General features: G+C 39.0%; 1 protein-coding gene across 1 annotated transcript in view; it reads right to left on the bottom strand.

The window, feature by feature from the left end:
- Positions 1 to 5635: 5635 nt before the first annotated feature.
- The window catches only part of CEP57 (centrosomal protein 57), a 54068-nt gene continuing 49742 nt past the window's right edge, over positions 5636 to 9961 (bottom strand). Inside the window, exon 11 of the mRNA XM_065943973.1 lies at positions 5636 to 9041. Coding sequence (XP_065800045.1) covers positions 8811 to 9041 — 231 coding nt within the window. The 3' untranslated portion in view covers positions 5636 to 8810. The remainder of the gene's footprint in view (positions 9042 to 9961) is intronic.

Raw genomic sequence — 9961 nt, 5'->3', positions numbered from 1 at the left:
CTTTTAAACTTTGTCCTTGTTCTACGTTGTCTTAAGTTTCATATGCAGAAATGTTTGAAAAAAAATTTTTTTTTGAGAAAAGGATATTTCATAGCAGCTGCTTTAAGAGAAATGTTCAATTTGAACTGATAAGGAATTCCCTGGTGGTTCAGGGATTAGGACTCTGCCCTTCCACTGCAGGGGGCATAGGTTCCATCCCTGATCAGGGAACTAAGATCCTACATGCTGCAGCCAAAAAAAGAGATATGTACAATTTGAACTGATAAATAATACTCAAAAATAGAATTTTTTTTACTCATTAACTCAGTAGACTGAACCTATGCCCTGCTCTTGATTTAGAAATGAGTATAATTTCTGTTATTAATATACCCAATATTAGCAATAAAGGACAGAAATGGTGTGGACCTAACAGAAGTGGAAAATTTTAAAAACAGATAGCAAAAATACACCAAAAAACTATACAAAAAAGGTGTTAATGACTGGGATAAGCACAGTGGTGTCATCACTCAACTAGAGCCAGACACCCTGGAGTGCGAAGTCAAGTGGGCCTTAGGAAGAATTATTACAAACAAAGGTAGTGGAGGAGATGGAATTCTAGCTGAGCTCTTTAAAATACTAAAAGATGATGCTGTGAAAGTGCTGCACTCAATCTGTGAGCAAATCTGGAAAATTCAGCACTGGCAACAGGACTGGAAAAGGTCAGTTTTCATTCCATCCCAAAGAAGGGCAGTGCTAAAGAATGTTCAAACTACTGCCCAAGTGCACTCATTTCACATGCTAGTAAAGTACTGCTCAGAATTCTTTAAGCTAGGCTTCAATAGTACATGACCCAAGAACTCCAGATGTACAAGCTGGATTTAGAAAAGGCAGAGGAACCAGAGATCAAATTGCCACCATCCGTTGGATCATAGAAAACAAAGAAATTCCAGAAAAAACCTCTACTTCTGTTTCATTGACTACACTAAAGCCTTTGACTGTGTGGATGACAACAAACTGGAAAATTCTTCAAGAGATGGGAATACCAGACCACCTGACCTGCCTCTTGAGAAACCTATATGCAGGTCAGGAAGCAAGCTTCAGTGGTGAATTCTACCAGTCATATAAAGAATCAACACAATCTTCCTCCAAACACTTGCAAATACTGAGGAGGAGGGAACAATTGCAAACTCATCTTCAAAGCCAGCAATACATTGATACCAAAACCAGATGAGGATACAAGAAAACTAGACTCCTATCTCTGCTGAATATAGATACAGAAATTCTCAACCAAACATTAGCAAACCAAACTCAAGAACACATAAAAAGGATTATATACTATGACCAAATGGGACTGATCCATAGTATGCAAGGATGGTTTAACATATGCAAATCAATAAATGTAATATAGCACGTCAATAAAGTGAAAGAAACACCACATGGCTATTTCAGTAGATGCAAAAAAAGATAAACATCTTTCATGACAAAATACAACATCCTTTCATAAGAACCTTTAGCAGATTGGGTAAAAAAAGAACATACCTCAGTAAAGGCTGTATACCCCAAACTGACAGCTATCAATGGAGAGATGCTGAAAGTTTTCCTTCTAAGATCAAAAAGAAGACTGTGAGGCCCACTCTCACCACGCCTGTTATAGTACTGGAATTCCTAGCAAGAGCAGCCAGGCAAGACAGAGAAAAGGCATCCAAATCAGGAAAGAAAGAGTAAACTTCTCTATATGCTGATGATTTGATTTTAAATGGATCTAATTGTGGTGTCAACCAAAATACTGTTGGAACTAATCAATAATTTCAATAAAGTTATATCATGCAGAAGTCAGTTGTATTCCTTTACACTAATGATGAAGTACCTGAAAACTATTCCACTCAAAATAGCATTAAAAGCAATAAACTATCAAGGAAAAGTTTAACCTAGGAAGGGAAAGATCTGTACAATGAAAACTACAAGAAAGACTTTGTTGAAGGAAATCAGAGGACACAAATGGAAACACACCCTATGCCCTTAGACTGGAAGAATTAAAATTGTTAAGATGACCATTACTGCTCAAAGCTATCTATAGATTGAATGCAGTTCCCATGAAAATACCAAATGCATTCTTTACAGACACAGAAGAAACAATCCAAAAATTTTTGTGGAACCACAAAACCAAACCCCAAATAGCCAAAACAATCCTGGGTAAAAACAACTAAGCTGTGGGAATCATACTTTCAGATTTCAAACTATACTATTAATACAAAACCACAGTAATGAAAACAGTATGTTACTGGCACAAAAAATAGACACACTGCCCACTGGAATAGAAAGACCAGAATTAAATCCTACTGAGAGAAAAGTGAAAGTGTTAGTAGCTCAGTCCTGTCCAACTCTTTCTGACCCCATGGGCTGTAGCCCGCCAGGCTCCTCTGTCCATGGGACTCTCCAGGCAGGAACACTGGACTGGGCTGCCCTTCCCTTCTCCAGAGGATCTTCCTGACCCAGGGATCGAACTCGGGTCTCTTGCATAGCAGGCAGATTGTTTACCATCTGAGTCACCAGCGAAGCCGACCAGTCAACAAACATTTGATGAGGGAGCCAGGAACACCCAGTGGGGAAAGGCAGTCTCTTCACCAGCGTTCTGGGATACTGGAGAAACACATGCAGAACCAACCAAATCGGATGCCTGTGCTGTGCTTAGTCGTGTCTGACTCTGCCGCCCTGTGGGCTGCAGCCCACCAGGCTCTGCCGTCTATGAGGATTCTCCGGGCAAGAATACTGCAGTGGATATAGGATTATCGTTACCATCTTTCTAAATTCCATATATATGCGGTAGTATGCTGTAATGTTCTTTATCTTTCTGGCTTACTTCACTCTGTATAATGGGCTCCAGTTTCATCCATCTCATTAGAACTGATTCAAATGAATTCTTTTTAACGGCTGAGTAATATTCCATGGTGTATATGTACCACAGCTTCCTTATCCATTCGTCTGCTGATGGGCATCTGGGTTGCTTCCATGTCCTGGCTATTATAAACAGTGCTGCGATGAACATTGGGGTGCACGTGTCTCTTTCAGATCTGGATTCCTCAGTGTGTATGCCCAGAAGTGGTATTGCTGGGTCATATGGCAGTTCTATTTCCAGTTTTTTAAGAAATCTCCACACTGTTTTCCATAGTGGCTGTACTAGTTTGCATTCCCACCAACAGTGTAAGAGGGTTCCCTTCTCTCCACACCCTCTCCAGCATTTATTGCTTGTAGACTTTTGGATAGCAGCCATCCTGACTGGCGTGTAATGGTACCTCATTGTGGTTTTGATTTGCATTTCTCTGATGATGAGTGATGTTGAGCATCTTTTCATGTGTTTGTTAGCCATCTGTATGTCTTCTTTGGAGAAATGTCTGTTTAGTTCTTTGGCCCATTTTTTGATTGGGTCGTTTATTTTTCTGGAATTGAGCTTCAGGAGTTGCTTGTATATTTTTGAGATTAATCCTTTGTCTGTTTCCTCATTTGTTATTATTTTCTCCCAATCTGAGGGCTGTATATGCAAAACAGAAAAAGAGACACAGAAGTACAGAACAGACTTTTGAACTCTGGGGGAGAACGTGAGGGTGGGATGTTTTGAAAGAACAGCATGTATATTATCTATGGTGAAACAGACCACCAGCCCAGGTGGGATGCATGAGTCAAGTGCTCGGGCCTGGTGCACTGGGAGGACCCTGAGGAGTCGGGTGGAGAGGGAGGTGGGAGGGGGGATCGGGATGGGGAATACGTGTAACTATATGGCTGATTCATGTCAATGTATGACAAAACCCACTGAAATGTTGTGAAGTGATTGGCCTCCAACTAATAAAATAATATTTAAAAAAAAAAAAAAAAAAAAGAATACTGCAGTGGGTTGCCACGCCCTCCTCCAGGTGATCTTCCCAACCCAGGGATCGAACCCAGGTCTCCTGCATTGCAGGAAGATTCTTTACCGTCTGAGCCACCAGGGAAGCCCAAGCATACTGGAGTGGATAGCCTGTCTGTTCTCCAGGGGAGCTTTCTGACCCGGGAATCAAACCGGGGTCTCCTGCATTGCAGGTGGATTCTTTACCAGATGAGACGTCAGGGAAGCCCAAATTGGATGCCTATCTAACACCATTCACAAAACTTAAATAGTGCTAAGTGTGGTGAATAAAACAGCCTAGTGTGATATTAATAAGGCAACGAGGGGAAATTTTTGAAGTGTAATCAAAGAAAGCCTGCTTTGAATATATTAACATAAATCATACATTAATTAACTTGAAATGGATCAAAGCCTTAAACATAAGACCTGATGCCATAAAACTTCTAGAAGGGAAGATGCTCAATATTGGTCTTGGCAATGACTTCATGGGACATGATGCCAAAGGCACAAACAGAAGCAGAAAACAAAGGAGACTACATCAAACTCAGAAGCTTCTGCACAGCAAAAGAGACAAAAGATGAAAAAATAGCCTAGTGAATGGGAGAAAATTTTTACATACCACATACAGTAAGTCTCTTCTATAACAGACCTTCAAGCTGGGAACTCTCACAGATGCAAACAGGCCTTCACAGGTCCAATCACGTAAGTTCATGTGTCTTACATACATAATCATGTGTCTGCATCCTCTACAAGTGGCTATGCGTTTGTGTACTTTGCTGCATGTTACCATACAGTGTACAGTGCTTTATTTCAAGCCCAGGATGTACAGAAGTAAGCATAAAAGCAGTGGTGTATAACCAGTTCCGTAAGTTGGGTACTTAGGCTAACTTCGTTGTACTTACAAATTGGACTTACGAATGTGCTCTTGGAATGGAACTAGTTCATACGTACGGCACTTACACTGTATTAAATCAGAGGTTAATATCCAAAACATATTTAAACAAACACATAACTTGGTAACAATGAAAAAAATCCAAATAAAAAATGGACAAAACTAAATGGACATTTTTCCAAAGAGGACATCAGAGTGGCCCATGGTACATGAAGGGAAGTTCAGCATGCCTAATCTGCAGGGAAATGGAACTAAAAACCAGGAGGTACCACCTCATACCTGTTAGAATGGTCTCATCAGGAAGATACGTAACAGGTGTTGGTGAGGATGTGGCGAAAAGGGAACCCTTATATAGCTGCCAGTTAAACAGAGGTTTGAACTATGCGGGTCCACTTGGATGTTTTCAGTAATTAGGTACTACAGTACCACGTAGTCTGAGGGTGAATCTGTGGACGCAGAAATGCTGTTCAAGGGTTAACTGTACACTGTTGATGGGAATGTAAAATGTAAAATACAGAGGTTCATCAAAAAATTAAAAATAGATCTACTTCCAGGTAAAGAACCAAAGTAATTGAAAATAGGATTTCAAAGAAAATAATGCATTATTCCCACGTTTACTGCAGCATACTTCACAGCAGTCAAGATATGGAAGCAACCTAAATCTGTCAGTGGATGAATGGATACAAATAGTGGATATATACACACAGAATATTATTCAGCCTTGAGAAAGGATTCCAGTCACTTGCAATAACATGGAGGAGCCCTGAGCACATCACCTGGAGATAAGTCAGAGAAAGACACTGTATGGTCTCGTATGTTGAATCTAAAAACGTCAGATGTATAAAAATCAACAAAACAGTGGTTGCCAGGAGATGGAATTTAGAGGGACAAGACTGATGTTAAGGGTACAAGCTTGCAACAGGTAGTAAATAACCCCTAGAGATAATGCACAATATAGTGAATGCAGACAATATTGAACTATAGTTATATAATGTGATAAATGGCACTACAGTGGCAATTGTATTACAATATATAAATGTATCAAAGTAACATGCTATATACCTTGAATTTGTACAATGTTACATGTCAAATTTGTTCAATGTGAAAACCTTACAATAAAGATGTTTCTAACAAAGCTATTCCCAAGCTGTGTTCCAGAAGTGTCATTTCAGGGATTGGAAGTGATATTCACCCATTTTGAAATGCATGTAGTTATAGTCAGGTATTTAGGAAGACATAATAAAAGATTGTTTCTGACAAAGCTACTTGACGCTGTATTCAGCAGTGTTATTTCAGTGCATGCAAGTGATACCCACTCTGTAATGCATGTAATGAAGTGTTAAACAACAAATAAAACACTTGTAATAAAGATATTCCTAACAGAATAAAAGATAATCCATTGGGGTGTGTTTGGAAGCTGGGGAGAGCAGTCTTAGCAACTTTTATATCTACAGTTATGTTTTCTAATCTATTGGTTGCATAGGTGTACTTTTTCCTTTGTGATTAGGGATATGAAATTTACAGACAAACCTGTGTAGTTAAGTCAAAGCTCCTGAGTCTCCTGGCACTTGTCTGCTTACCCTTCTGTTCTCATTGGCATAAACTCAACTTTTATGTACAAGTACTACTCAACTGGTTCCAATTCTCCCAGATGCCTGCCATCCTTGTTCATTTTTTTTCTTGTTGACCTGAAACTGTTCTCCCTGAAGGTCATTCCTGTTGTGTAGGCTAGGCATCACTGCCTTCTCCAGGAAATGATCCTTGTTTCATCACTCCCTTCTCTGCCAGGCCCCGCCTCACTCTGCACCACCACAGCACTGTACAGACGCCACCCACCGCTGTCCCGAAATGCAGTCAATGCAGTAAAAGGCCTAATACGCTTAGTGACCACACAACCACTGCATTTCATGCTGCTTGTCTAGATAAAATCCTGGAACTCCATTTCAATCCCAGGCAAAAGGGAATCTCTTTTATGTCTAGTCAGTGTGTTCACTAGCACAAAATTGGGAAAGGAGTACATCAAGGCTGTATATTGTGACCCTGCTTATTTAACATATGCAGAGTACATCATGTGAAATGCTGGGCTGGATGAAGCACAAGCTGGAATCAAGATTGCTAGGAGAAATATCAATAACCTCAGATATGCAGATGACACCACCCTTATGGCAGAAAGTAGGAACTAAAGAGTCTCTTGATGAAAGTTAAAGAGGAGAATGAAAAAGCTGGCTTAAAGCTCAACATTCAGAAAACCAAGATCATGGCATCCGGTCACATCACTTCATAATAGATAGGGAAACAATGGAAACCATGACATTTTATTTTCTTGGGCTCCAAAATCTGCAACCATGAAATTAAAAGATGCTTGCTCCTTGGAAGGAAAGTTATGACCAACCTAGACAGCATATGAAAAAGCAGAGACATTACTTTGCCAACAAAGGTCCGTCTGGTCCAGGCTATGGTTTTTCCAGTGGTCATGTATGGATGTGAGAGTTGGACTGTGAAGAAAGCTGAGCGCCGAAGAATGGATGCTTTTAAACTGTGGTGTTGGAGAAGACTCTTGAGAGTCCCTTGGAGTGCAAGGAGATCCAACCAGTCCATCCTGAAGGAGATCAGTCCTGGGTGTTCGTTGGAAGGACTGATGCTGAAGCTCCAATACTTTGGCCACCTGATGCGAAGAGTTGACTCATTGGAAAAGACCTTGATGCTGGGAGGAATTGAAGGCAGGGGGAGAAAGGGGTGAGAGAGAATGAGATGGCTGGATGGCATCATCAACTCAACAGACAAGAGTTTGAGGAAACTCGGGAGATAGTGAAGGACAGGGAGGCCTGGCGTGCTGCAGTTCATGGGGTTGTAAAAAGTTAGACGTGACTGAGACTTAACAATAACAGAGTATCTTACATAATGTGAGATACTTCAGTTTTGCTGGACCTGGTTTCTATGTAAGCATGAAAAAGGCAAATTATGTGTTAAATACCATATATTCTTACTGTTTCTCGTAAGAGATTAATGGTCTATTTAAAAATGTATTTTTTTGAGAGATTACAACAAATAAAGCCTTTATTAACAGGCTGCTAAGGAAAATTTCAGTGTTTCCTTAAAAAAGCTGCTTTATTGATTTCAGTGGCAAATTTATAAAGTTAACATGTCTTAAACTATTCAAAACTATGATTCACATTATTAACAATGACAATTACATGTGTACAGTTAATACTGCACTCACACTGTACACAAAATTAAATAATCAAGGGATTTTGAGTTTAAGATTAAAAACAATAATGCCTTGAAATGAACAGCATGATTACAGGTATTATCTAAAAATACATATGCATATATACTTTACAACACCTCCCTTTCTCTCTTCATTCCAAAACCTCATTTACGTCATTAACAATTTGTTTATAGTTTTAAAAATGCTTTTGTGATTTTCACATTTAACTGATTTAAAATGAATGCATCTTTAAAATTTTTAATGGTGAATTAACATCAATGCAAGTGTATTTAATACTGACCAATGTCTGTAATGTCAAAAAGCAAAACAAAGCAATCGTCTTAAATACTTATAAATATTTAAATATAGAAAACCTCCATCAGTAGTCGAAATGGAGCATATTTAATGGTTGTATTGAAAACCAAAAGCAGACGATTCATGCCAAGATTTAAAAATGAGAGTTTTCAAACAAACACTGCCTATGGGATAGCCTCATACTTTGATAATTTAAACCTAATTTTACTTATATAATAGAACTATTAAAAAAAATCACACCCACAAGTAAAAAATTGGTAATTTGTTTACAAAGTGCAATATCTCAGTACAGCAAATTCATCTCAAACAAAGGAACAGTATGTGTGGCTTCTTGGCCTTTAAAACTACCCCCAGTTTCTGTTTAGATGGCTTAACATTTAGTTGTGATATGTGGCACAAGAAGCCTGTGTAATGAAGCCTGGGTCCCTAAATGTCTGCTATTAATTAATTTCAACATAAGAGTATGAGACCTGGAAAGTCAATATCTGATTGATGAGGTACAGATTATGTGAATAAAATTTATGACCTGGTAACAGTCAGTAATCCCAACACAAACTATTGCTTTGTAATGAATTCTGTATGGATTGCATATCTTTCAATAATTGAAGATTTTTCCTGCTTTTTTCTCCAGGTCTCGGTTTGGCAAAGTCCTTCTTATTTGTGGTCCCCGTGGTTGTAGAACGGCTGCTGCTGTTTCCTTCCTCATCAAGAGTCTTTTTGGTGGCTTTTAATTCCTTCTTCTGCTTCTCCAACTTTTGTTTCTCCAGCTATACCAAAAAACCAATGTGAGGAAGAAAAAGGAAAAATTAATTAAAACATATGCTTGCAAAAACTGGTATTTTTAACTCTCATACTAACTAAAACGCATATGTGTGTGTGTGTGTGTGTGTGTGTATATGTATTTTCTGGGTTTTTTTTTTTAAGCCTTCAAAAACCTATTGTACTAGTATATAGTGACATAAAAACATATAACCAAGAGGAAAAACATCAATTCTGGTGCTATACCAGAAGTTAAGATAATGCTGCCAAATGCAGAACAGGGTATGTAAGAAGCAAGAGAGTTTGGGGGGGAAGTTCTCAAGAAGGAGGCAAAAAACTCCCACACAGATAATGGAAGACAAGAAGGATTTTAAATAAATGAGGAGGAGAAAGGCATTCTCCAAACTAGTCTGAGCAGAGAGAAGCATGTTCTGGATAGATGGAATGTAATGGTTATGTATTAATACTATGAAAAGGATTTTTAATTTTATTATCTTTTACAATAATTTCAAAGAGGGAGCTTTATTTTTACTTTAGCTGTTGGCTAAAATAAATTGCTGCTGGTGTTCAGTTAGAAAAAGTTAAGTCTAATGTACAGAAAACGGACTTCCCTGGTAGTCCAGTGGTTAACAATCTGCTTGCCAGTGCATGGGACACGGTTCCCAGAAGATCCCACATGTCTCGGGGCAACTAAGCCCCTGTACCGCAGCTAGTGAGCCTGCAGGCCGTAATGACCGAGCCCACGCGCCACACCCACCAAAAGCAATGAAGACCCAGCGCAGCCAGACACAGATAAATCTCATTCATGGAAGAATATGAAACATATTCAGTACTTGGAAGATGTATTTCAGATGATAAAATCTACTCGAAGAGACTACAAGACAGTGTCTTCCTAGCCTGCTTAACACCAACTCTTACTAACTAATGA

This window comes from Muntiacus reevesi, chromosome 9 (assembly GCF_963930625.1).
Source record: "Muntiacus reevesi chromosome 9, mMunRee1.1, whole genome shotgun sequence".
In the NCBI taxonomy this organism is placed as follows: Eukaryota; Metazoa; Chordata; class Mammalia; order Artiodactyla; family Cervidae; genus Muntiacus; species Muntiacus reevesi.
Note: the sequence above shows the minus strand (reverse complement) of the source record. Positions and strands in the feature narration are given on the sequence as shown.